General features: G+C 46.0%; 1 protein-coding gene across 4 annotated transcripts in view; it reads left to right on the top strand.

Annotated features, from left to right (window-relative positions):
- The first annotated feature begins 1,558 nt into the window (after positions 1–1,558).
- Positions 1,559–27,642, top strand: part of LOC133381530 (zinc finger protein 665-like) — a 62,039-nt gene continuing 35,955 nt past the window's right edge. Inside the window, exons 1-6 of one of the 4 annotated variants that reach the window (XM_061620729.1) lie at positions 1,559–1,615; positions 3,566–3,697; positions 3,845–4,039; positions 4,243–4,369; positions 5,728–5,810; positions 6,068–10,916. In XM_061620729.1, coding sequence (XP_061476713.1) covers positions 3,641–3,697; positions 3,845–4,039; positions 4,243–4,369; positions 5,728–5,810; positions 6,068–8,659 — 3,054 coding nt within the window. In that variant the 5' untranslated portion in view covers positions 1,559–1,615; positions 3,566–3,640 and the 3' untranslated portion in view covers positions 8,660–10,916. Of the gene's footprint in view, positions 1,616–1,658; positions 1,830–3,565; positions 4,040–4,242; positions 4,370–5,727; positions 5,811–6,067 lie in introns of those variants that run through there. The other 3 variants (XM_061620727.1, XM_061620728.1, XM_061620730.1) reach the window with 3 other exon arrangements.

Below are 27,642 nucleotides of genomic sequence, written 5' to 3'. Positions count from 1 at the left end.
CCATACTGCAAAATTGAATACATCTGTGCCATTAAGAAGCCAAGACCAATATTCAATTATCGGGTCAGTCTGTATCTTACAAAATGGAAAGACAGTTGAAATGTTGCAATTGAGCTTTTGTTTGTCTCCAGTCTGTTGTCTTAGGTCTCTCCAAAAGCATCTTTTGTTTGCGTTCTTTGGTACCCTCCAGGTGCTTTATAGATGATAGACAAACAATAACAACAATAACAGTTTGCTCTTTGCTAGTTGTACTTAATTTTCACAAAGCATACGGGAGAATGTCTTCCCAGAGAATAGCTGATGTTCTCCTTTTCATTTGAGTGTTGGAGGATCCCCTGCTGTGGAAGCCTCCCCAGGAAGAGATTCCGCAGCCACCCTTCCTCTCGACTTAGTGACAGCGATAGAGGAACAGATAGCAGGAGCCAAACCTGGCCAGATTATTCTTATAATCTTAGAAGGTGACTACCATAAAGGCACCCAGTGGCACTTCTGAATTTGCCACTACACTGCTGGCCCCCTGCTGTGGAAGACTCTCATCAGGGATTCTGCAGGCACCCTCCCTCTTGACCCCCCCTTGTTACTGTTGTTATGTGCCTTCAACTACGACTTATGGCGACCCTATGCATCAGCTACCTCCAACAGCATCTGTTGTGAGCCACCCTGTTCAGATCTTGTAAGTTCAGGTCTGCAGCTTCCTTTATGGAATCAATCCATCTCTTGTTTGGCCTTCCTCTTTTTCTACTCCCTGCTGTTTTTTCCAGCATTATTGTCTTTTCTAGTGAATCATGCCTTCTCATTATGTATCCAAGCTATGATTTTAGCTTCTAATGATAGTTCTGGTTTAGTTTGTAGCATTAAATATCCCACTTAACAGTAATGAAATGGACTGCCTTCAAGTCGATTCTAACTTAGGTGACCCTATGAATAGGGTTCTTATGGTAAGCGGTATTCAAAGAAGGTTTGCCATTGCCTCTGAGGCTGAGAGGCAGTGACTGGCCCAGGGTCACCCAGTGAGCATCAAGGCTGTGTGGGGATTCAAACCCTGGTCTCCCAGGTCATAGTCCAACACCTTAAGCACTACGCCACACTGGCTCACTTAATAGTAAAAAGTAATAACAATTTATAATTATAATAGTTAACAATAACGGTGACGCGTCCTTACGCAGTGGTCTCGCTCATCTTCTCTGCAACTTTTCAGTCTCAGCATAGGTGCACCTGAATGGAGCACAAGTAGCCGGTCGTTTTAATGATGATTTTTGCGCTGTTTTTTAGGGAGTTTTATCCCGGATTGCATTTCTGTTGTTGTACACTGCCCTGATGCGAAATGCTGGTGTGTAAATACTTTTATAAATACATAATCTGGAGGAGAGTAGGCCTGACGGAAAAGGAGGGGGGCGGGAGAATGCAAAACACGATCGTCCTCAGGCGAAAGGCGCACCCTGCGCGTTGTAATGCGTGTGTCTTTAAGAAAGGCAGCCAGGCAGAGGGCGCTTGGCAGTGAACGGGTTTAGGAGAATGAAGTAAATTCCTAGAGTGGAAAGCAATTTGGGGAGGGGGGAGGAGGGAGGCTGGGTCCTCCAGAGCCGCTTGCCTGGTGCTTCCCTCCCGGGATCCGGTGAGCTCCCCGTTGCGCGGTGGGGTGCAAAGGCAGTCCCAGAGCCGCAGGGGAGGCTGCCTGGGGACGGGAGTCTGATTGGGAAGGCGGTGGGCCCCACTGATCGGACACCGGCTCGCCCCATCTGGCGCATCTTTGCGCGGGGCCGAGCCCTGATCGGAGGGGCAGACTCCTCGAGCAGGACGTGGACGCCTTAGAAAGTGGGCGCAAGAAGGTGGAAAGGGAGTGGGGGCTCTCTGGAGGAGGGGAGGGCGGGATATACACTTACACAATTATAATAGTAGGGAGCAAATGCCTCCGCAGAGCAGAGCTGCTGGATCCTAGGTCCTGACTCGGGTGCAGAGCCTGTGGGATCCTCGGAAGGAACGGCCAATCTCTGCTGGGGGCAGGGGGCAGCCCCTGGGGAATTTTTGACCTGTTCCCCAGCAAAGGAGCTCTCAGTTGTCAGAGGAGTGAAACCTCCACGTGTTGGCGAAGTGTACTGGATATTAGACCCTGCAAAGCAGTGTTACTTTGTTTGTATAGTAAACAGTTAAAATTTTGCCTAAAAGCAAAATAAAGGTGATGGCTTAGCCGGAAAGGTGGGTTTCCTGCATAAGTGAGTTCAGTAGGTGAATAAACTTTCTACAAAGTTGAAAATTAATTGCCTAGCATTTCTTCAGTTGAGTGGCAGGTTGAACTTAAGTTAAACTTCAAGACAGTTTAGTTTGGGGTCTTACTTTGGGGCTGTTTATTTTAGAGGGAAGCCAAGGCAAGGGGGGCATTATAGAGATGTGTAAAATTGTGCATAACGTGGAGGAAGTGGATAGAGAAGTCTCCCTCTCTCATAATCCTGAAACCTGGGGCTATCCAATGAACCTGAAGGGGGGGGGGGAGGCTCAGGACAGGCTTCAAGAAGTACTTCCTGACATGGCACATCGTTAAAACTGTGGCATTTACATGCACAACATGAAGTGATGGCAACCAAATTGGCCAATTCTAAATCGCAATTACACAGATTTGTGAATGGTAATGCCATCAAAGGTTTCTAGGGATTACATCTGTTTTATCTCCAGCACTAGTGACTAAATACCTCTGAATACCGGTTGCCGGGAATCACAAACTTGCAAGGGGGGTTGTGGACTCATTGTTCTGCTTGCAGACTTCCCATTGCGGCGTCTGGTTGGCCACTGTGAGAACACGGATACTGAACTGGATATCTCATTGGCATGATCCAGTAGGGCTTTTGCGGGCTACAACTTCCACAGAGAAGACTGGTTTAGGACATAGGAAGCTGCCTTGAAAAAATGAAATGGACTGCCTTCAAGTCAATCCTGACTTATGGCAACCCTATAATAGGGTTTTCATGGTAACCGGTATTCGGAGGTGGTTTACCATTGCCTTTCTCTGAGGCTGAGAGGCAGTGACTGGCCCAAGGTCACCCAGTGAGCTTCATGGCTGTGTGGGGATTTGAACCCTGGTCTCCCAGGTTGTAGTCCATCACCTGAACCACTACACTACACTGACTAGGCTGAATCAAACCATCTGTTTGTCTAGCTGAGGATTGCCTCTGAATACCAGCTGCTGGACATCACAAGTGGGGAGAGTTGCTGTTGTGCTCAAGTCCTGCTTTTGGACATACTGTTGGGTCATCTGGTTGGCCGCTGTGAGAACAGGATGCTGCACTAGACAGGCCTTTGGAGCCAGGCTCTTCTTACTCTGCCATGAGTTGCAGGGAGGGATGTTGCTCCTTCTGATTTTCAATCAGACTGAAGGCTTTAATCCATGGACCTCACACAAAGGAAACTCCCAAACAAATCTTCCATTTTGCTTTGTGTCTTAGCATTCAGCTGCCTTTCCTTTGAGGGATGATCTGGATGCCATCCAGACTCATCTGCATTTCCTCAGAGAAAGTCTTCCTCTCCTGAAAGTGTAATAATTCACTCATCCACCAATGCTTTGTCTTTGCAGGAGTTGATAGCACCTCCAACTTCAACAGCATTTGGCAGAAGTCTTGTTGAGGCTTCCTTGGAGAACAGATCAAAGATGGAAGACCAAGACTCAGATGGCCCCGAAGCAGGAAGAAGTCCGTATATCATCCAGGTGGGGAGTAGTGGGGAATTCTGGGAAAGGAAGCAGAAGATTCTGGTTACGAAGGACACCCTCAGCCAGTGTTTCAGGCAGTTCTGCTACCAGGAGGCCAAAGGGCCCCGAGAGGTTTGCAACCGACTCCATAATCTCTGCTTTCAGTGGCTGAAGCCAGATCAACATACCAAAAATGAGATCTTGGACCTAGTGATCCTGGAGCAGTTCCTGATCATCCTTCCACAAGAAATTGAGAGTTGGGTGAGGGAATGTGGAGCGGAGACCAGTTCCCAGGCGGTGGCCCTGGCTGAAGGCTTCCTCCTGAGTCGAGCAGAGGACAAGAAGCAGGCAGAGCAGCAGGTGAGAAAAAGTTTCATCTTGATCCTTTCAGTGGACTCAGGATGTGAGGGGGCAGATCTTGAAGCACTCTATAATTGTCAACTCTTTTATGGAAATCGTTCACAGAGGACTGCCCCATACTCCCCAAGGCCTTATGCCACTATCGTGCCTTTTGTAATCCTGCACCCCATTCATTTTTTTGGATATCCTCGTTGCTGTTTCAGGTCAAGGGTTTGTTTACAGAAGCTGCCACTGATTCCCTGGAGTTACAGAAGCCTTTGTTGGATGCCAGAGAGCGTCCCCTGCATAGGCGGGATGGAAAGGAGAGTGACGGACATGCTACCTCACTGGGTAAAGATTAGATCGATCTCCCTCTTTTTATTATGAAAGAAATCCTTGGCATGCCATTATGGCCTCCTGAATCTTGGGTTAGGGGGAAAATACTTCTCAATAGCCCTTTTATATAACACAACAAGTAAAATATGAACAATAAAATCAAAACAATAATAGTCAAGGGAAACAATGTAGAGTGCCTACGTTTTCTGCTGTTAGAAAAATTATTCTATGTAACCTGTTTAGTGTCAATTGCCATTTCATCGTAACTGGGCTTTCCATAATTCACTGTGTGTCTGTGGTGTCCTGTCATCAGGTCCTGCGCATCAGGTCTTATAAACCCACACCAATGGGCAGCAAAGTCATCTTCTTTGTTTACATTTCTCATTGGTATGACTCATTTAGTCAGCTTTTCAAGTAACTGTGGGTGCCAAGCGATGTTATGCCATTCATTTAGGTTACCCCCTTCCTCAGATTTCCAGTTTTTTTACAATTACCAAGCAAGATGCTACGAGAAGGAAGGATATTTCTTATACAGTATTCCAATGTGTTTGCCATCATATATATTTAATAAAGCTAATGTTGGTCTTTGAGCCAAAAGTCTGCCTATTATTTTCCTACTATCCATGGAAACTTTGCTCCAAAACCACAGCATGTGCCCACATTTCCACCACATGTGGACAAAGGTTCCCATTTCTTCGCAGTCTTTCCTCCAACATCTAGGACTTATTGTGCCATATATCATGTCTCATTTTGGTGGCGTATCATCTATGATACACTTTCAGTGTATTTTCCTTTATTCTGGCTGATTTGAAAGATCTACTGTGGTGCACCATATTCCAGTCTTTATCTTGAGGTTTACATTTCAGATCAGCCTCCCAGCATGCTTTTAGTCCTGTAATGTATTTGTTTTTTTCCATCAATTTAAAAATTGCTGATACTAGCCCTTTACTACAGGAGCCATGGTTCTCAATTAGTGATTTAATATCTGTGAAGGGCCTAGTGGCTCATGTTTTTATAATGGTTTCCCCCCCCCCCAAAGTGGAGCACTTGACATATGTTAAGCCAAAAGTGCTTAACCTCCATAAGTTGCTGTTTAATTTGCTGCCCAGTTTTCAACCTTGTATTGATACATGCATGTTTCGAATTATATTGCCCCTTCTTCTCCCACTCTTCAAATTGCTTTTGTTTATCCTGATGGTAGAATAAGGGATGCTATATAATTGGGGTTAAAGGAGATATGTCTGGAGGCCATGTTTTCCTGTTTCATAACCAGATACTGAAGTCCTTTTCACAACACAGAAATGAATTTACTTTCAATACTTGAGGATTTAAACCAGTACTATGGGCTTCCCACTTATCTTTGTCTCTCACAGGGAACAGCATGATGTCAGCAGGACCTCCTCAGCCATTTCTTCTTTGTGACAGAGGGGAAGCAGCTACTGTGGAACTGGGTCAGGTAGGGGGACTGATCAGTGGGGAGAGAGTTGTTGGGGACAGCTTGGATGCCTCTGTCTTCTGCTCACCTCCCTGGGCCTGAACAAATTCCTCTCCTTCACTTACTTTCTGTCAAATATGCCTACTAGGAGGCTGTTAATAGCACTTCAGAAGGTTTAATATCTGCAGGATAATAGTCATCTTTCCTTGATGAGTCTTGTGGAGTTTGGTAGTTGAGTACCTTATCTATAAAGAGACAACTATTTATCTTCCTTTCAGGGTCCAGGGTCCTTTGAGGAGTTTTCTGTGAATTTCACCGAAGAGGAATGGGCTCTGCTGAATCCTGACCAGAGAGCACTGTATAAAGAAGTCATGGAGGAGAATTGTTTTAAAATCCATTACAAAATCCATACCGGAGAGAAGCCATACAAATGCTTGGAGTGTGGAAAAAGCTTCTGTCAAAGTTCTACCCTTATTACTCATCAAAGGATTCATACAGGGGAGAAACCATATAAATGCTTGGAATGTGGAAAGAGCTTCTGTCAGAAGACAAATCTTGCCACCCATAAAAAAAATCACATGAGAGAGAGCCCGCATAAATGCTTCGAGTGTGGAAAGAGCTTCATGCAGAAGACAAGTCTTATTTCTCATCAAAGAATTCACACAGGTGAGAAACCGCATAAGTGCTTGGAGTGTGGAAAGAGTTTCTGTCAGAAGATAAGTCTAGTTACTCATCAAAGAATTCACACAAAAGAAAAACTGTATAAATGTTTCGAATGTGAAAAGAGCTTTCGTCACAGTTCTGCCCTTATTATTCATCAAAGGATCCATACAGGGGAGAAGCCGTATAAATGCTTGGAATGTGGAAAGACCTTTCGCCACAGTTCTGCCCTTGTTACTCATCAAAGGATTCATTCAGGGAAGAAACCATATAAATGTTGTGAATGTGGAAAGAGCTTCTGTCAGAAGATAAATCTCACTAGTCATCAAAGAATTCACACAGGGGGGAAACCACATAAATGCTTTGAGTGTGGAAAGAGCTTCATTCAGAGGGCTTACCTTACTTTCCATCAAAGATTCCACACAGGGGAGAAACCACATAAATGCTTTCAATGCGGAAAGGGCTTCTGTCAGAAAAGAGATCTCACCATTCATCAAAGAATTCACACAGGGGAGAAACCATATAAGTGTTTGCAGTGTGAAAAGACCTTCTGTCGCAAGACAACTCTGACTATTCATCAAAGAATTCACACAGGGGAGAAGCCACATAAATGTTTGGAATGTGGAAAGAGCTTTGGTCAGAAGACACATCTCACTACTCATCAAAGAATTCATACTGGGGAGAAACCGCATAAATGTTTGGAATGTGGAAAGAGCTTTGCAGAGAAGAGAAATCTCGCTACTCATCAAAGAATTCACACAGGGGAGAAGCCGCATCAATGCTTGCAATGTGGAAGGAGCTTCTCTCAGAAAACCGATCTCACTAGTCATCAAAGAATTCACACAGGGGAGAAACCGTATAAGTGCTTGAAGTGCGGAAAAAGCTTCTGTCGCAAGACAAATCTCACTACTCATCAAAGAATTCACACTGGGGAAAAACCACATAAATGCTCGGAGTGTGGAAAGAGCTTTACGGAGAAAAAAAGTCTCATTTCTCATCAAAGAATTCACACGGGGGAGAAACCACACAAATGCTTGGACTGTGGAAAATGTTTCTCTGAGAAGGGAAGTCTCACTACTCATCAAAGAATTCACACTGGTGAGAAACTGCATAAATGCTTGGAGTGTGGAAAGAGCTTCATAGAGAAGGGAAGTCTCACCTCTCATCAACTAGTTCACACAGGAGAGAAACCACATAAATGCTTGGAATGTGGCAAGACCTTCCGTCGCAAGACAAATCTCACCACTCATCAACGAATTCACACCGGGGAGAAACCACATAAATGCTTGGAGTGTGGAAAAAGTTTCAGGGAGAAGAGAAGTCTCATTTCTCATCAACAAATCCACACAGGGGGGAAACCACATAAATGTTTGGTGGGGGGGGAAAGCTCTTGTGACTGTTGTGGCCTTATTCCTAGGCCTGTGCGAGATAGAGGTGTGGGTAGTATTCACAGCATCACCGCCGCTGGCGAGACTGGCTCTCCCCCAGTCAGGCTAGTCTGCCGTCCAGCTAGTCATGCTGGTGGTGGTGGTGAGCAGAAGCCTCTCGTGCAGTTTCCTCCCTGTTCTGAGTCTGCTGGTAGTGGAAGCAAGCCTGCTTTGACTGCTAGGGGATTGTTTGATGATTCAGTATGCATTGTCAGCAACCTGGCAGAGGCATCCCCTTTGGTGGGAGAGGGGAGGGAACCAAGCCCGCTGATGGACATTGACCTAACTGGGGATATGTCTGTGTCAGATGTCCTCAGCTGGGTCAAGGAGAAGGATCTGTTAAGCTGCTTTCCCCTAGACAGGAGTGCGTCACTCCAGCCCAGAACAGTGGAGAACAGCAGCAGCAGCAGGCGCAGTCTGCCAGGAGCAGATACCTTCTCTGATGCCCTCACTTCTCCTGGCAGACGGTATGATTCACCCCAGAAGCGACACAGCATTGTGTGGGATCACTTTGAGATGGGAGTGGATCCCAGCACTGCTGTCTGCCGTTACTGCAGGCGGGTAATGAGCAGAGGGAGGGATGCAGCCCATTACAGTACCAGCAGCATGCTCCTGCACTTAAAGAGGCAGCACCAGTCTGTTTTACTCGGGGCAGAGGCTGCCAAGTCCCAGCAGTCAGGCAGGAAGGGCCACAAAGCAGCATGTAGTGCAGAAGCAAGGACCAAGGCGCCTGCTAACTCTCAGTTTCCTCCCAGGAGTGGAGGACATGGGGTGGGGCCCTGAGATGGAGGCATCCAATGCCAGACCAAATCACCTGATGCATCAGTGAGATAGTATTTTTGGATTCTTCAGTGGTCCTAATTTCATATGTGTATCTATATCCACAGTTTTACATGAATATCAGATGTTGGAAAACCATGTAGAAACAATCAGTCCAATTTTTTAAAAATAGAAATGGCAAAACATTCCATCTAAATGATCCTTAATTTATTACCATCCACTTCACTTCCTCATTGAATCCCAAAGGTGATTCAGGCTGCATACACACCATTTAAAACAAATTCCACCCCCCAATGAATCCTGAGAACTGTAGTTTGTTATGGATGCTGGGAATTTTAAATTCCTGTGCACTGTATTTTTTTTTTATGTTAATTTTGTATTTGTGTTTATTTTTATTTTTTTTGTGAGGCACTTTGAGGGCCTTTTGGCCAAAAGGCGGCATAGAAATAGAATTAATAAATAATAAATTGTACCTCTGTGTGTGTGTAAACTATAGTTCCCAGCACTCTTGTGGGGCGGGTCTGCTTTAAATGTATGCTGTGTACGCAGCCTCAGTCTTTAGGATATAAATACAGAATCGTTCCCTCTGTAGTAATCTCTGATGTAGTTGTGGTTCTTGGGTCTTAGTCCTTTTCACGCAGCAGTATTTGACTTTTGTCTGTGTTGAACAAAATGCTGAACCAGAGGTGCTTGCAATTGTTGGTGGAAGGCAGAGAGACCAACAATGAGTGGAGCCAGAGCGAATGAATGGTAGAGCCCCTCCTCCTTGCTAAATTCTACAGGCATGTGTTAAGTTAGAAGGCAAACAGGTGGAAGCTGCCTGAGGACGAACTGCCTCATTTGCCCTGATGGAGCAGTCTCCACTGCCTGTAGTGTTTCAACTAAAGAAACCACAATAGAAATATTTAGAATTATCCACAGGTTTGGGGGGGAAATCACTAGAACAATTACCACGTACACTGCAGTGCCCACATGGGAAATTGCCCCTGAATTCCCTGCCATCTAGATTGATCTGATAGTGTCAGCCTAAATCTGCATGCTGGCACCCAGGTATGTCTTTAATTAAATACCAGTGTTTCCAAATTATAGCTCTGATTTTACTATCAAATATCAGGGGAACAACCATCATACCTGACTGTTGTTAATAATAATCATACCTGACTTGATGTTAATAATTCTGCTCGGTTCCTGTTTAGGGCCTAATATTTGCCCTTTCTCAAACGTTTTGATGGGGGCCTTCGCTGATGAAGTTGCTCTGTAAGTATACTAGCTTGGTACATTAAATTATTCAGAAGACAGAGGGGCCAACAGGAGGTAGAAACAGAGCCAATGACAGGAACAGCCAACTAATTCTAGTTTTGTTCCCATCCTCCTCCCTGCTGAGCTCTACAAGGGCAACACTGAGATTAAGGAGGAGGAAGCTGACAGGCACGGGTGTACCCCAGGACTGGATGTAAATAAGAAGGCAGGTGGATGGGGTGCTGGCTGGGTCAGACTGAGATTGGTGGGCAATGCGGGCAGTGCCCCATTTGCCCTAATGGACCAGCCTCCACTAGTTATGTGTATATGATATTAGGTTTCATCCCAACCTGTTGTTCCATAATTGTCTGTTGGGGTATAATTCCTTTTTGCTTAGTTTGGTGTTGCACAACCAGTCATTCAGCCTCGTGGAAAACACAAGCTTCAAGAGGTTGATGGCTCTCGTCCCATATTTTACTATGCCTTGTTGTACCATGGAGAATGATTCCCTTCCCTGTACAGGCATGCGGGAAGAAAGGGCTGGAGCATTTCTGCATTCCTTGTGGGTAACCGCCCAGGGGCTGCATGCCAGTGGTGGGTGTGGCCAAAGGCAAAAGTGGGTGGGGCAATGGAAGTGACTTGTATTCCAGCCACACACATCAGAGGAACAAACTCGTGGTCCACCCAGGCATGCAGTAGGATGCATTATCACAGTTCAGAGACACCTTCCAGCCAGGCAAAAACTCTTGCTGGGCTGGCAAGGGATGTGGCCTCTGCAGAGTCTCGAGGGCCAGATGGAGAAGCCTGAAATCCACATTTGTCTGCAAAGCCTGAAATTCTCCACCCTTGCTATACACAGAAATAGAGAGGAAGAGAAGCCATTCCACCCACACACACACTTCCAGAAAGTGCACACCCAGCCACGTACTCTTAGCTTTTTCCATGGTGTTTGGTTAAAAGTTGTATTCAGCCAAATCAGAATTGTTCCCCTGGAATTCAGAAGGTTTTTTCCATTCTGTAAAAGAACCATTTAATTAAAATTGGTATCTTTAGATGGATTTTTTTTTTTTTGCTTCATGGTGCTGCTGGCAAGTACTGCATTGGTGATTTTTACTGTAAAAGGTAAAGGTGTCCCCGCACTTGTAGTGCGAGTCGTTTCCGACTCTTAGGGTGACGTCTTGCAACATTTACTAGGCAGACCGTATATATGGGGTGGGATTGCCAGTTCCTTCCCCGCCCTTTCTTTACCCCCCAGCGTATGCCGGGTACTCATTTTACCGACCAAGTATGGATGGAAGGCTGAGTGGACCTCGACCCCTTTTACCGGAGATTCGGCTTCCTCCTTCTGTTGGAATTGAACTCCGGCCGTGAGCAGAGCTTCGGCTGTGTTACCGCCGCTTACCACTCTGCGCCACGGAGGATCCTTGATTTTTACTGACCAGTCTATAAACACCTAAGCTAGCTTTAATTTTATTATTTGGGACAGGAGAGAGCATCCCTGTTTAAAAGCCATGCAAATTCATGATCTGTTTTTAAAATTTATTTTAAATCCAGCTTTTGCCTCCTTGTCATTTTGTGACTGGCCAGCATCCCTGCAGGAAGTTCATAATCGGCCACACTCTCCACAAGCAGTTTCTCTCGATTCCACAATGTGCTCACAGGACCCCCAAAGGCTGGAGATCCCTGCCATAGGTATTCTCAGCTAGCAAAAAGGGACAGGAATCTTCAGATCACCGACCGAATTTATCATATAGGTTTTAATGCACTCCAATTCACTTCTCTGTCTTAGCAGAAACTTATTTAGTTTCCACCAGATGAGCTGTTTTCTCAAGTGCCACAGCAGTAGCTATAGGACATGGGGAGAAGGGGGACTGTGAGATCTCCATCGGATCTGCTGGAAGTGCAGCAACTTTGTCTCTCCTTGAACCTGCGCATCACAAAGATTCTATAATTAAGAAATAACGCCTGGGTTGTTTTTCCCTCCTGACAGCCTCTCCTTTTGTGTTGGGTTTTTTAGACTCTAAGCCTAAGAACAGAGACTGACTTTATTAATGATACTTGTGAGCCACTCTAGGAGTTCTTGTTTGTTTGCTTGCTTGGAACAGGTGGCAACATTTGACTACCATGGTAAGGAATGGCAGATTGTTCGATCTTCCTCATAAAGTCAGAATAAATTCTCCAAAATAGAGTGGCATCCTGTCCAGCTCCCTGTTGTGGGCTCCGCTGTCCATTTGTATGCAGGGAACCAACGTTCTAAAAACTCCATGCCTCCTTCAGCAAAACACACAATGCTTCTGGGGTGGTCCAAATCAGGTCAAAAGCACACAGTCCTGAACTACACAGATGGGACCCTTCCAGCTATCATAACTCATAAGGAGAGGAGCAGGGCTGGATGAGATCCAGGAGATCCATATGGTCTAGCATCTTATCCCTACCAGGAGCCCAATCAGGTGCTTCTCAGAAACCCATAAGCGAGGCATGAAGGCAACACTCTGCTGTCCCCCCCCTCCATAATAAGCATTCAGAGGTACACTGCCTCTTATCATGGAGGTTCCATTAGACATCACAACTAGCCCCTCTTGCTGGACCCCCTCCTTGAATTGTCTAGACCAGGGGTGGGGAACCTGTGGCCCTCCAGAGGGTTTTGGGCTCCCATCACCCTCAGGCAGCATGGCCAATGGTCAGGGATGGTGGTAGTTATGTTTGTTTATTTATTTATTAAATTTATATCCCGCCCGCCCTCCTAGAAGGAGGTTGTAGTCCAACCATCCCTGGTCTAGATCCACTTGGAAGTCATTGAGGCAGCTCTCTATTGCTACGTTTTGCAGCTGTTAATTCTGTGATATAGTGGTTAGAGTGTTGGACTAGGATCTGGGAGCTCAGGGTTCAAATTCCTGCTCAACCATGAAGCTCATTGGGTGACCTTGGGCCAGTCACTGTCTCTCAGTTTAACGTACCTCGCAGGGTTGTTGTGTGGATAAAATCAGAACCGTGTTTGCACACCGCCTTGAGATCCTTGGAGGAAAGGGGGGATATAAATGTGATGATGATAGCAGTGCGTGGTGTGAAGAAGCCTTTATACGTTGATTTACTGCTTCCTTCTGTTTCAGAGACGTGGTACCTGTGGCCTTCCAGACGTTGGATGGCAACTCCCATCATCCCTGATCATTGGCCATGCTGCCCGGTGCTGATGGGAGCTGGAGTCCAAGAACATATGGAAGGCTGCAGATCCTTTACCCCTGCTCTACCTGAACTGTCTCTCCCTCCTCTTTTATTTATTTATTTATTATTTAATTTATATCCCGCTGTTCCTCCCAGAAGGAGCCCAATCATCTCCCTCCCCTCTCTGGACTCTCCCTTCAAAGGTGAGCTCCGCAAAGCCTTCCCTTGCCCACAAAAAGCTCCACCTTTCCTCCTGCAGCATTATCACAATGCACTCTGCATGGGGCTGCCCTTGAAGACGACTCGGAAACCTCAGCTGGTCCAAACTGCAGCAGCTAGATTATTGACCGTGGTTCCTTTTACAACTCATATAACCCTGTTTCAAAACAGCTCCATTGGCTGCCAGTTCATTTCTGGGCCCAGTTCAAGGCGTTCACGTTAGTGCTTAAAGCCTTAAATGACTTAGGTCCTCACTGAGAGATGGCCTCCTTCCCTACAGAGCCTCTCAGGTGCTGAGATTAGCACAGGGGGCCCTTTTGGTAGTTATGCCCCCCTCAGAAGTCTGGGGGGGGCTGGCCCAGGAGAGGACCTTCTCTGTGGCAGCCCCTAAACTGTGGAACTCCCTCCTCAGCAAGGTGTGTCTGTTAACTTCATTGAACAACTGTCAGCAAATGCTGAAGACACACCTCTTTACCCTGGCCTTTGACATGTGACATATGTATTTTTAGGACCCACACTATTTTCTGTCATTTTGTTCAGGTTGTTTTAAACTGTTTAAAGTGTTTTTAAATTGTTATAACCTGCCTGGGACCTCTCAGTGAAGGGCAGGTAAAAAATTCTAACAACAATTTTCTGCCTCAAAGGTCACTAGCTAGGATGGCTATTTTCTCCCCTCGCTGTTGGAACACTGAATCTCATGGGGAGAGAGTGCTGCTCTTCCCTTTCATGTTAGAAGACTCTTCTCAGTGGCTAACACACTACACCTTTCATGCGGATTGGTTCGTAGGATGCTGGAGGCAGGGGGACCCTGCTCTCACAAAAGAAAGGGGTCTAAGACCCACGACACCGTGTGGACAACTACACCCCTGAGGTTCGTGAGTGACTGTCCGCAGCCTGTGGAGCTCTCAGTCGGCGGGACGGGCAAAACGCAGTTACTGCGGAAAGAGGGAACAGAAGATTCTACGGGGAAAACGAAAAAGGAGGAAAGCTAAGACAGGGAGGCGCCTTTAAGGGGAAGGGAATTGAATTGAACTGGATTCTTGGACGGGGAGGATCTGGTCTCCAGAGTAAGGACACCCCTCTCGCGCCCCCCCCCAAGTTCCTCCCTGCCTTGTTTCTGCCCTGGACGAAAGTGATGCCCCAGCGCCGCTGTTCTTGGGGAGTGTGGGAATCCCCCATTGGGCTTTGGGGTGGAAAGGGAGGAGTGGGGGTGCCTGAGCCAGGCAGGACTGAAAGAGAAGATGCGTGGGAAAGTTTGTGGGGGGGAGCTAGGACCCCATCTGGAAATACCTAAAGACCCTGAATGGGAATGGGGGGAGGAAGAGGAGGAGCAGCAGCAGGTGGGGAGGGGCGAGCGACAGCTCCCCCCCCCCCACATACGCAGAGTCCACTTCAGGGAGCGCCTTTGTTCCCCCTTCTTTGGTCGCTTGGGAACCTGAAGTGTCGTGAATCACCCAGGATCTGCAGAAACATTTCCCTCTCCTCACCGCTCAGTGGAGAGGAGCTCCTGTCTGAATGGAGAGAGGTGATCCTGCAGCGTGGCCTGCGAAGAGTTAACATGAGCTCAGCTCCTAGAGAGGAAGGGAATTGGGGGAGGGGGCTGAGTCCTCCGGAGCAAAAGCTGCTCCCACCCAAGTCCCTCCCTGGAGGAAAGTGGCCCCCGCCTCCCTCAAGAGCTGCTTCGGTGGCCCCTTCTGGAATCTGGTGAGCCCCCCCCCCCAATTTGGGTGAATTGGAGTCCCAGGGCTGTAGGGGAGGAACTGCAAGTCAGGCAAGTGAGGAGGGGGTTAGGAGACTCGGGGGGGGAGATGCCCTCCTTTGATGCCAGACAAAGGAGGATCGTTAGCCGATGTGGCCCCCTATTAGGGCCTTAACCCCATTTCAACCCATAGAGTGGCGGACTGTGCTGCAGATTCGGCCAGGGTCCCCCACATAAAGCAGCGAACCATCTTTCTATCATCCTCTCTGCAAAACTAGCCTCCCCCTTTGATATGTGGGGTGGAGCGAGGGGGTTTGAAGCAGGTTTGCAGTGCTGAGTGGATCCGTGAAAAGCAATCTTTGATTGTTGGGCTTTGATTCGAATTAAAGCCCCTCCCCCCAGCCTCCTCCCAAAATCGGGCACTGGTTTTGTCAGACAATATACGAGATCCCTTTCAGACGTGCAAGACCCGACCACGTGCAAGGGGCTTTTTTGACAATGAACACAAAGCTCTACTGTGAATTGGCGCCTTCTTAATCAAAGGCAGGAGTCGCTGCGTGTAAGGAGACAAACTGCTTTTAATAAAGGTAATTTCAAGCAATGGGTTATGGCGTGAAAGGGTTGCAGGCCAAAAACGGAGGTTACAAACCATGGATGTGAACAGCCATAATTAGGAATATGTGAATACAATATTTTGGAGCGCAGCTGGATGGGGATGTGGCATGTTTTTCTCTGGCAGATATGGGCGAAGAAAGGAAGGGGAGAGGAAGAGATAGACAAGGGCCTGGTCCAGTTAGGAAAAGATTGGGGCAGAGGAGTGCTCTGAGTGCAAAGTGAGTTGCTGTAAGAGGAACAGAGCCTCCATGTGCAGAAGCAGTTTTCCAGATCTCAGCTGCAGGGAAGATATGCTGGTTTGCTTTACAGTAAATAATTTAAAAATGTTTTCCAGTAAATATTAAAATTAACTCGTTTTTTGCCTTTAAAATATTTTTAGGTAAAGTAGAATATAGCAAAGAAAACATGCTTAGGGAATAAAAACAAGCAAAAAACAATAAAACAACAGAGACCCCCCCCCAAATATTAAAATCCCAAACAAGATATGCTTCGGACTATCTGTCCAACAAATGTTCCTCAAGGGAAGGCCGAGGAAAGCACATATGGCTTCTGAGTGGGGAGGGGCCATAGCTCAGTGACACAGCACCTGCCTTGCATGTAGAAGGTCCCAGGTTCAATCCCTGGTGTCTCCACGTAGAGCTGGACAATGCTTCTTTCAGAAATTCTGGAGAGAGCCGCTGCTAGTCACAGTAGATAATAGCAAGCAAAATAGATGAGTGGTCTGACTCGGTGCAAGGCAACTTCCTGGTAAGCTCAGATTTCTTCAGCCGTTTAAAACTATTTCTCGGTAGTTTGACTGTAAGCGAGGCTGAAGGTGAACATGGTCGTTAGAAATACAAGTTCAGGGTTCTAGTTTTGGTGTGCAAAGCACTATACAGCTTGAGACCAGCATACCTGAAAGACCATCTTACCCCTTATATACCCAGTCGATCACCACACTCTGCAGGTGAGGGCCTCCTGCAGATACCATCTTATCAGAAAGTCCCTTCTGCATAACATAGGAAGCGGACGTTTAGTGTGGCGGCACCTACCCTGTGGAATTCCCTCCCCTTAAATATTAAACAGGCGCCACCTCTGTTATCTTTTCGGCACCCATTGAACACCTTCCTCTTTCAACAAGCCTTTTAAGTTGAGACCTTATCCCAGTCTGCATCTGTGTTGGAATTGCTTTTTAATATGTTCTTAAACTTTCTTTTTAAAAATGTTTTTAATCTTGAAGACATGATTCACTAGAGAAGACAATAATGCTGGGGAAAACAGAAGGGAGTAGAAAAAGAGGAAGGCCAAACAAGAGATGGATTGATTCCATAAAGGAAGCCACAGACCTGAACTTACAAGATCTGAACAGGGTGGTTCATGACAGATGCTGTTGAAGGTCACTGATTCATAGGGTCGCCACAAGTCGTAATCGACTTGAAGGCACATAACAACAAGAGCTGGAAAAGATTTTTTCTCATCTAAAAGGCCCCACATGTAACTTTTCCTCATTGGTAAGTGTCTCCTCTCTCTTGAATATTTTGTTTGCCCTTTTCTGAATCTTTTCCACCCTCATAATGTCCTTTTTGAGGCGATCACATTACTTTAGAAGTACATAAGTGCAATCCCATACATGCCTCTTCAGAAGTGAATTGCATTAAGTTCAATGGGGCTTACTCCCAGGTAAGTGAGCACAGGATTGCAGCCTACCCAAATTTAGAAGAAGCGACAAAAAGGAACAACACATATATTTCTTTTGCCTGTTGGGAAAACCTGCAGGGTGGGAGTGGGGGCGAGAGAGTTTGAAACAGAAACCATCATTGCAATAGCCAACAAAATAAAGCTTTTGTCATTTGAGCTTAGAAAATGTCTGTTATCACAGTCTGCCTTAGGCAGAAACAGATGCTAACCTAATGCTTGGAAAAACAGAAGGGAGCAGAAAAAGAGGAAGGCCAAACAAGAGATGGATCGATTCCATAAAGGAAGCCACAGACCTGAACTTACAAGATCTGAACAGGGCGGTTCATGACAGATGCTCTTGGAGGTCATTGATTCATAGGGTCGCCACAAGTCGTAATCGACTTGAAGGCACATAACAACAAATGTTTTGATAGCTTTTTTTAAGTAACGTTTTTGAAGATGTTGTAATATGTTTTAAAGTTTGTTTTTATGATGCTTCAATGTTTTTCGTGCTTTTGTTTGCCGCCCCGGGCTCCTGCTGGGAGGAAGGGCGGGATATAAATCTAATAATAATAATAAATACAGGAAGCTCCCTTACATACCGAGTCCCTTATATTGAGTCAGTCTATCTCAGTATTGTCTGCACTGATTGGCAGTGCCTCTGCAGAGTTCCAGGCAGGAGCCTCCCCCAGCCCTATCTGGAGATTGAATCTGGGGCCTTTTCCTTCTGCATGCAAAGCAGATGCTCCGTTACTGAACGACGGCCTTTCCTCATTGGGGGCTTTGGGTGAAGAAGGGACGAGGGCTCAGTGGAAGGCCAAGAGAGGGAGGGTGCCCAGAGGGGACATACCAGGGTGACGGAGGGTGACCTTCTGACCCTCAACCAAACTAAAGCCTTTAATCCACGGCCGTCCCATAAAGGAGCTTCTCCAAAGGTCATCTTGGTGTCGTGGTCCCATCACCAGTCTAGCCCCAGCATTCTGCACCAGACCAAGGGGCAGCCCTACATAGGCAGCCCTGTTGTTCCGAGGAGGGCAACAAGGATGATCAGGGGACTGGAAACAAAGCCCTATGAGGAGAGACTGAAAGAACTGGGCATGTTTGGCTTGCAGAAGAGAAGACTGAGGGGAGATATGATAATGATCTTCAAGTACGTGGAAGGTTATCACACAGAGGAGGGCCGGGATCTCTTCTTGATCATCCCAGAGTGCAGGCCACGGAATAATGGGCTCAAGTTACAGGAAGTCAGATTTCGACTGGCCATCAGAAAAACTTCCTAACTGTTAGAGCCATACGACCATGGAACCAATGACCTAGAGAGGTAGTGGGCTCACTGGAGGCCTTCAAGAGGCAGCTGGACAGCCATCTGTGGGGAATGTTTTGATTTGGATTCCTGCATTGAGCAGGGGGTTGGACTGGATGGCCTTCTAGGCCCCTTCCAACTCTACTATTCTATGATTCTATAACTCATTAACTATCAATCTCCCATGCACACTAACCCGGGAGTGAACTCAACTGAACATAGGTGGGACTTCTAAAACATGTAGCAAATGCCAAGTTAAGATTGGTTAAAGCCTTGGTGCTGTTCTAATTTGGGTGGTAGGCAGAAAAATATAGCTCTTTATAGTACAAATATGCATTTTGCAGTACTTTATTTAGTGCATTCCTTTGGGGGAATGTGGGGGTCCTGTCTTCAGGATTGCACCAACCCCCCCATCACCTTAATCTGGCCTTGTTCCTCAGGGGAAATCTTCCTGTCCTGACAGTATAATCATTCAGTCACCGGGGAATGTCTTGCCTTTTCAGCCTTGGTAGCACCTCCCGTGCGGACAGAAGAGGGAGGGAGTCTCTTGGGCCCGGTTGGAGCCTTCCTTGGAAGACAGATCGAGGATGAAGGAGGAAGACTCACCTGGCCCTGAAGCAGGAGGCGGCTCTTATATCACCCAGGCAGGGAGCAGTGGGGAGTTCTGGGAAAGGGACCGAAAGGTTCCAGGCGAGGAGGAGGCCCTCAGCTCAGATGCGCAGCGCCAGCGTTTCAGGCATTTCCACTACCAAGAAGCCAAAGGGCCCCGAGAGATTTGCAGCCAACTTCACCGACTTTGCTGTCAGTGGCTGAAGCCAGAGTGCCACACGAAGAATGAGATCTTGGACCTGGTGATCCTGGAGCAATTCCTGGCCCTCCTTCCACCAGAGGTGGAGAACTGGGTGAGGGAATGCGGGGCGGAGACCACTTCCCAGGTGGTGGCCCTGGCTGAAGGTTTCCTCCTGAGCCGGGCAGAGGACAAGAAGGAGGCGGAGCAGCAGGTGAGAGAGTTTCATCCTGGTCCTTTCAAGGGACTCAGAATGGGAGGGAGAAGATCTTGAAACACTCTGAAATTGTCAGAGCTTTTCTGGAAAACATCCATGGAGAAATCTCCCAAACTCCCCAAAGCCTTTTGCTTCTATCATATGCCTTTTCTAATCCTTTCCCCCCCATTCTATGTCTTACATATTTTCATTGTTGTTTCAGGTCAAGGGTCTGCTTTCAGAAGTGGCCACTGATTTCTTGGAGTCACAGGAGGCACCGTCAGATACCAGAGAGAGTTCCCTGCAAAGGGGGAATGTTCAAGAGAGCAACGAACGTGCCGCCTTGTTGGGTAATGATTAACTCCATCTCTCTCTACAGTTTATGCAAGAATTCATGGGATCCTTTTATGTGCTCCTGAATCTTGGAAGGGAAATCCTTTTCTCCCAGCCTTTTCCCAGTTCTAAAATGAAAGTATATTCAGTGCTTGAAGACTTTAAAACCAGTTTGGATTCCTGGCCAAGAGCCCCAATGGAGAGAATAGTATTTGCACACAACTCGAGTAGACAATGTGTAGTAACATCCAAAATATTTGAGATTATATTTTGCAGTGTCAACATGTACTTAGATATGCATCGCTTAACCTCTGAGACATGCATAGGCTACCAGCTTCTGACCATCTTTGTCTCTCACAGGTGGCAGAACTGCGCCTGCAAGACCTCCTCAGTCGTCTCTTCTTCATGCCGGAGGGGAGGCAGCCACTGTGAATCTGAATGAGGTAGGGGGACTGATCAGTGGGGACAGAGAGTCTGGGGGCAGCCTGGGTGCCTGTGCTATCTGCTCACCTCCCTGGGCCTGAACAAATCTCTCTCCTTCTCTTTGCTCCTGTCTCTCGGGAGGCTGTGAATGCCGCTCGAGAAGGTTTTGTTTCTTCAGGGTAGTACTCAGTCTCCCTTCCTTGATTAGCTCTGGAGTTTGGTAGTGGGTCGTCTTTATGTTATTTATGAAGAGGCAACTGTTTCTTTTTCCCTGCAGGGTCCCATGTCCTTTGAGGAGGTGGCTGTGTACTTCACGGAGGAGGAGTGGGCTCTGCTGGATCCTGACCAGAGGGCGCTGCACAGGGAGGTCATGGGGGAGAATTGTCAGATTCTCACCTCTCTTGGTAAGGCTCCCTCTTTGCCTAGTTGACGATCTTATCATTTAGAAAAATATAATGATGGGCACTTCTGAACATTCCTATATTTTAGCACCCCTTTCTCCTGATCTAGCGGGATTTCTGTATTCTTATTTATTAAAAAGTTTATGTCTTCCTTTTGCATTTAACAAAAAACCACGAGGTGGCAAAACTTAAAAGGACAACATAATGTTAACAGTTGAATAGACAGCAGCAGGAAACCTCAAGAGCCGCAGTAAAAGCCCGACAGAACAGCCCTGCTGTAGCCAGAGCTTGGAAAAGTTACTTTTTAAAACTACAAATCCCATCAGACCCAGCCAGCATGGCCACTGGATTGGGCTGATGGGAGCTGTAATTCAAAAAAGTAACTTTTCCAAGCCTTGGCTGTAGCCATTGGCCCACCTTACCCAGTACTGTCTGCTCTGACTAGCAGCATCTCTCCAGTGTCTGATGCCCTGCATATCCAAGGGCTCCTTCACAGATCCTTTAACTGGAGAGTTCAGGGACTGAACTAGAAATCTTCTGCGTGCTACTGACATGCTCTGCCACGGAATGACAGGGGCTGTCCTCATTTTGATTATGCTTCTGTCCTTCCATTGCTCCAAACAGTTTAGAAAAGAATGTGTGGGGGTTTTGTACACCACAACCCTGTGAGGTAGACTAATCTGAGATAGAGGGTGACTGCCCAAGACCACTCAGTGAGCTTCATGTCTGAGCTGGAAGCTGAACTCCATGGACCCAATCCAACAGTCTACAGAACACCAGCTGTTGGCTAAGGTGTAAGGTATGATTCTGGCCCCCCAGAATCATAGAATAGTAGAGCTGGAAGGGGCCTATAAGGCCATCAAGCCAACCATCTGCTCAATGCAGGAATGCAAATTAAAGCATACCCAACCGATGGCTGTCCAGCAGCCTCTTGAATGCCTCCAGTGTTGGAGAGCCCACCACCTCCCTAGGTCATTGGTTCCTTTGTTGTACCACTGTAACAGTTAGGAAGTTTTTTCTGATGTTCAGCTGAAATCTGGCTTCCTGCAACTTGAGCCCATTTTTCTGTGTCTGGCACTCTGGGACGATCGAGAAGAGATCCTGGTCCTCCTCTGTGTGACAACCTTTCAAGTACTTGAAGAGTGCTATCATATCTCCCCTCAGTCTTCTCTTCTCCAGGCTAAACATGCCCAGTTCTTTCAGTCTCTCCTCATAGGGCTTTGTTTCCAGTCCCCTGACCGTCTTTGTTGCCCTCCTCTGAACCCGTTCCAGTTTGTCTGCATCCTTCTTAAAGTGCAGAGACCAGAACTGGACGCAGTATTCAAGATGAGGTCTAACCAGTGCTGAAGAGAGGGGAACTAGTTCTTCTAACCAGTGCCCAATAGAGAGGAACAAGTACCTGCTGAACTACAACTCCCATTAGCCCTAGCAAGCAGGAACCCAATCCAACACTGGACATTAGTTTTGGTGTAAACAAAGGTTGATAAATGGATCGTAAGATCTACCTCCAGGCAAAGGCTTTTCAGATCTTCCATGATCACAAGCATGTTGCGTTTGTTCAATGATTTGAAGCTCTTAATAGTTTTCCTCTCTTTTTTGCAACAGGTCATGAATGGGAAACCAAGAATCAGGGAGAACTACATGGGGTGCTCCCAGAAAGAAACACATATATCAAGAGGGAAGGAGAAAAAGAGAGGAAGTCCCCCACTTCTCGGGGCAGTAACTATAATCAAATTCCAGCCAAAGAAAAAATGCAAAAAGGAAAAGGAATAAACACATGCTGTATATGTTGGAGAAGTTTCCAATCCAAAACAACACTTAAAAGTCATTACAAAATCCACACAGAAGAAAAGGCATATAAATGTCTGGAGTGCGGAAAGAGCTTCTCTCAGAAGAGAAATCTCACTACTCATCAGAGAATTCACACAGGGGAGAAGCCGTTTAAATGCTTGGAATGTGGAAAGACCTTTAATAGAAGCACATACCTCACTACTCATCAAAGAATTCACACGGGGGAGAAACCATATAAATGCTTGCAATGTGGAAAGAGCTTTGGTCAGAAGACACATCTAACTACTCATCAAAGAATTCATACAGGAGAGAAACCATACAAATGCTTGGATTGTGGAGAGACCTTTAATAGAAGCAGAAGCCTCGCTACTCATCAAATAATTCACACAGGGGAGAAACCATACAGATGTTTGGAGTGTGGAAAGAGTTTCTATTGGAAGATGCAACTCACTTACCATAAAAAAATTCACAGAAGGAAAACATCGCATAAATGCTTGGAGTGTGGAAAGAGTTTTTTTCGTAAGACCCATCTCACTACTCATCAAAAAATTCACACAGGGGAAAAACCATATAAATGTTTGGAGTGCGGAAAGAGCTTCTATTTGAAGATCTATCTCACTTATCATGAAAGAATTCACACAAGGGAAACACCACATAAATGCTTGGAGTGCGGAAAGAGCTTTTCTCAGAATTCTGTCCTTATGACCCATAAAAGAATCCATACAGGGGAGAAACCATATAAATGCTTGGAATGTGGAAAGAGCTTTTCTCAGAAGACAAATCTCATCAGTCATCACAGAAATCACACAGGGGAGAAACCATTTAAATGCTTGGAATGTGGGAAGAGCTTCTGCTGGAAGTCACATCTCACTACTCATCAAAGAATTCATACAGGGGAGAAACCATATAAATGTTTGGAATGTGGAAAGACCTTTAATAGAAGTACTTATCTCACTACTCATCAAAGAATTCACACAGGGGAGAAACCATATAAATGCTTGCAATGTGGAAAGAGCTTTGGTCAGAAGACACATCTAACTACTCATCAAAGAATTCACACAGAGAAGAATCCATATAAATGTTTTGAATGTGGAAAGACCTTTAATAGAAGCAGAAGCCTTGCTTGTCATCAAATAAGTCACTCAGGGGAGAAACCGTACAAATGCTTGGAGTGTGGAAAGAGCTTCTGTTGGAAGATGCATCTCACTTATCATCAAAGAAGTCACACAATGGGAACATCACATAAATGCATGGAGTGTGGGAAGAGGTTTTGTCAAAATTCTGATATTACCCATAAAAGGATCCATACAAGGGAGAAACCCTATAAATGCTTGGAATGTGGAAAGAAAAATTTAAAGCCTCTGCTCCCATTGACAGCTCACTAAAACTAATTTAAAATAAGAATGAGCCAGGGCACTTTGGGAACAAAAGAAAAGCTTCTCATAACTAACTTTAGCAGCGGCCTGGAGGAACACGAGCTCTTGCAACCAGCCAAACGCTCTGAAGCTTAAGACCTGGAGCCTATGGCTGACTTCCTGCAGCAATTATGAATGGCCTTAAAGAGAAGTGGGTGTCTGCCCTCTTCTTCATTACAGATGGAGATAAAAGGCTTAGCAGACAAGCTGGGGGACATAGCTGAAACCGCTGACAAGGCACTAGAGTTGGGCTTGAAACTTGCCTTTAAAAAACAACACACCCCACATTAGTTTTGCAGTCTTGAATGCCTGAGCAGGAGGACAGAAGGTCACAGAAACAACTTGAGGGCGAAGGGGGCTCCTGAGTTGATGGCAGGACAAAACCTTCTTGCTTTCTTATAACCTGAATAAAGGTGATCTTTAAGAACTTTCTGTTGGAAAAACGAGGCATAGAATGCAGCCATGGGACACTGGCCCCCAGACCATCTCAGGACCAGCATTCCAGAGACATTATTATGAAATGTTATCACTGTGAAAGAAGAATTAATGCACAGAGCATGCTCAGAGCCCAGTCTTGAGTATGAGGGAAATATAATCTCCTTTTTCCAGGAAAAGGCGCAGCTTCAAACAACATAGCTTAGAAATACTGACATTCGGTATCTGTGAGGATACCCATTTAAACAAATTGTAACCCATGAAGGCCACCCCTCTGAGAGCAGCAGGAGACGATGATGGGGCCACGAAATGTCTCTCAGCTGCATCAGAGAGTTGGGGTATCGGAAAACGACAGACTCGGGTGAGGAAGAGCACCCCCAGGACTCATCATGGCTGCAATAAGCAAGGAAAGAGAACGAAGGAGAACAAGCCACAGAAAGATACAGCCGCTTGGAAAAGTCTGTCTCTGGCCAAAATTGAGCAGCGTTCAGTTCACACAAAACAGCCCAGACAGATAAGTTTACTTTATTTGCACACTTAGATGCTGCAGGACTCGGATTACGCAGCATGATAGGTGAGACTCCCAGACATTAATCTTTTAGGCTTATATCTGCCATCCTGCCCTGTCCATAGATATGTCACCTAATGTGTTTATTCAACAAAACTGTTTGCATTTGAAATGAGACAAAAATGGCAAGGGTCATATTTCAATAAATGCATGGCAGTGTTGAAAAGAGCACGGGTCATCTAGTCCTCTTAGGTTCCTTTGGTGAAAGGAATGGGCAGAATCTGTCTGATGGCTGGTTCTGTGGGGAGGATTTCACTGTATATTTGGTTATTGTTGGGGTGGGGGGAAGTTTCAGAGGTTTAAGTGGCAAGGAGTTCCACAGATCTCATATAGCTTAATATTTATTATGTCTATCACATCAACCAACATATCCTAGAATCCTAGAATTGGAAGGGGCCTATAAAGCCATCGAGTCCTGCAGCTCAATGCAGGAGTCCAAATTAAAACATCCCCGACAGGTGGCTGTCCAGCTGCCTCTTGAATGCCTCCAGTGTTGGAGAGCCTACCACCTCCCTAGGTTATTGGCTCCACTGTTGTACGCTCTAACAGTTAGATTTTCTTGATGTTCAGCTGAAATCTGGCTTCCTGTGATTTGAGCCTATTATTCCATGTCCTGCAGTCTGGGATGATCAAGAAGAGATCCTGGTCCTCCTCTGTGTGACAAGCCTTCAAGTCCTTGAAGAGTGCTATTATATCTCCCCTCAGTCTTCTTTCTCAAGGCCAGTTCTTTCAGTCTTTCCCCACAGAACTTTGTTTCCAATCCCCTGATCATCCTTGTTGCCCTCCTCTGAACCTGTTCCAGTTTGTCTGCATCCTTCTTAAAGTGTGGTGTCCAGAACTGGACACAGTACTCAAGATGAGGCCTAAGCAATGCCGAATAGAGGGGAACTAGTACTTCATACGATTTGAAAATGATACTTCTGTTAATGCAGCGATACTTACCGAGACCTACGAAAGACTTAAGATTTACCCTTTTATTGAAAATTTGGACAAATGTGGAACTCCGGGGGAGGGGGGACTAAAAGGAAAGTTGCTAAGTTAATTATGCTACGTTTAACATGGCAATAGTAATTGCTATGTTAATTACTTGTCTACAATGTGGAAAAATATGTGTATGTATTGTATTGAACCCCCCCCCCCAAAATAAAATGTTTTTAAAATAACAGATGTGTTGCCATAGGAACAACTGCCTGGTGATGCTTTTTCAAGAGGGGGAAGGCCTCCCTGCTACTTCCTGGTTGGAGACCACAGTCATTCGTAGGCAGGAGAAGAATAGCCTGGGAGCTAGCTTTGGCTAGGCTGATCTGGAAAAGTAGGGGTATTAATACTGTGAGCCCTTCCATCTTATGTTCATACTGTACATATGTGTACATAAAACCATATATCCTAAAGACACCACAGTCTCCAGTGGCCTTTATTTTAAGGAAACCAAACAGCACTGGAACCCCTTAAAATCAGCGCTTGAAAATTGGGTTGCAGGCAACAAACAGTGTAAATACAGCCTGGATCCATTGTAGAATCCCAGAAGGCTGACGCAACAGGCTGCCACAGCAATTCGACTGTCTGCTAAGCAGTGGTATTTTACAAATGTATAAAACTACTTTACAGTTTGAAGCCATCAAAGCGGTGTGCAAGATAAAATGGGATAGAAAAAAAATACACATTGTAAAAAAAATAAAGCTATTTTGAACAAAGTCTAAAAACACCGAAACCATTCCTACAGGTATTCAATTAATTTTTCATAAATGACTGAAACACTTCTTAAACAAAAACATACTCAATAGGTGCCTAAACATCATAGTCCTAAGTGTCTGTCTAACTTTGGCTGGTAAGTCATTCCAGAGGGCTGGAGCTGCAACATTAAGGCTTGTACCCGACATAACACTGAGTCTCTTGCAGAGCCTGGAAAAGTTACTTTTTTTGAACTACAACTCCCATCAGCCCCAGCCAGCATGGCCACTGGATTGGGCTGATGGGAGTTGTAGTTCAAAAAAGTAACTTTTCCAAGCTCTGGTCTCTTGTTCCATTAACACATGGATTTAATAGAATCATAGAATGGTAGAGTTGGAAGGGGCCTATAAGGCCATCAAGTCCAACCCCCTGCTCAATGCAGGAATCCATATCAAAGCATTCCCAACAGATGGCTGTCCAGCTTCCTCTTGAATGCCTCCAGTGTCGGAGAGCCCACTACCTCTCTAGGTAATTGGTTCCATTGTCGTATGGCTCTAATAGGAAGTTTTCCTGATGGTCAGTCGAAATCTGGCTTCCTCAGTTGAAATTTACACTCTCCCCTTCTCGTGCATCCCCTAAATCTGCTTTGGGAGTGCCCCCAGTCCTCCAGAACAAATTTGGTAAGTGGTGTGTGTGTGTGGGGGGGAACCTTTTTAGTTCCATGGGCCAGATCTTTATCAGGATGGCCTCACAGGCCAGATTTCACATGTGGGCAGGACTGCCCACCTGGCAATCATGCAAGATGAGATTATCGCATTACATGGTTGACACCCACATGTCAAAATCCCTTTTATGGGGTTCCCCAGTGCCCACCAGCCAGTTTAGGTAGCCTAGAGAGAGTGATTGCCCGAGTCCACCCAAGTGAGCTTCATGTCTTGAGCTGAGAGGTGAACTCAGGTCTCCAGAGACTCAACGCAACACTCTATGGTAGGGCTTCTTCAATGTTCTATCCCCAGGGCCCACTTGAGATGGCTGAAAATTACTAAGGGCCTACCAGAGTCCATCACAAAGTA

The sequence above is a fragment of the Rhineura floridana genome, chromosome 3, assembly GCF_030035675.1.
Source record: "Rhineura floridana isolate rRhiFlo1 chromosome 3, rRhiFlo1.hap2, whole genome shotgun sequence".
In the NCBI taxonomy this organism is placed as follows: Eukaryota; Metazoa; Chordata; class Lepidosauria; order Squamata; family Rhineuridae; genus Rhineura; species Rhineura floridana.
The sequence above is the reverse complement of the archived record's forward strand: the minus strand, read 5'-3'. Positions and strand labels throughout refer to the sequence as shown.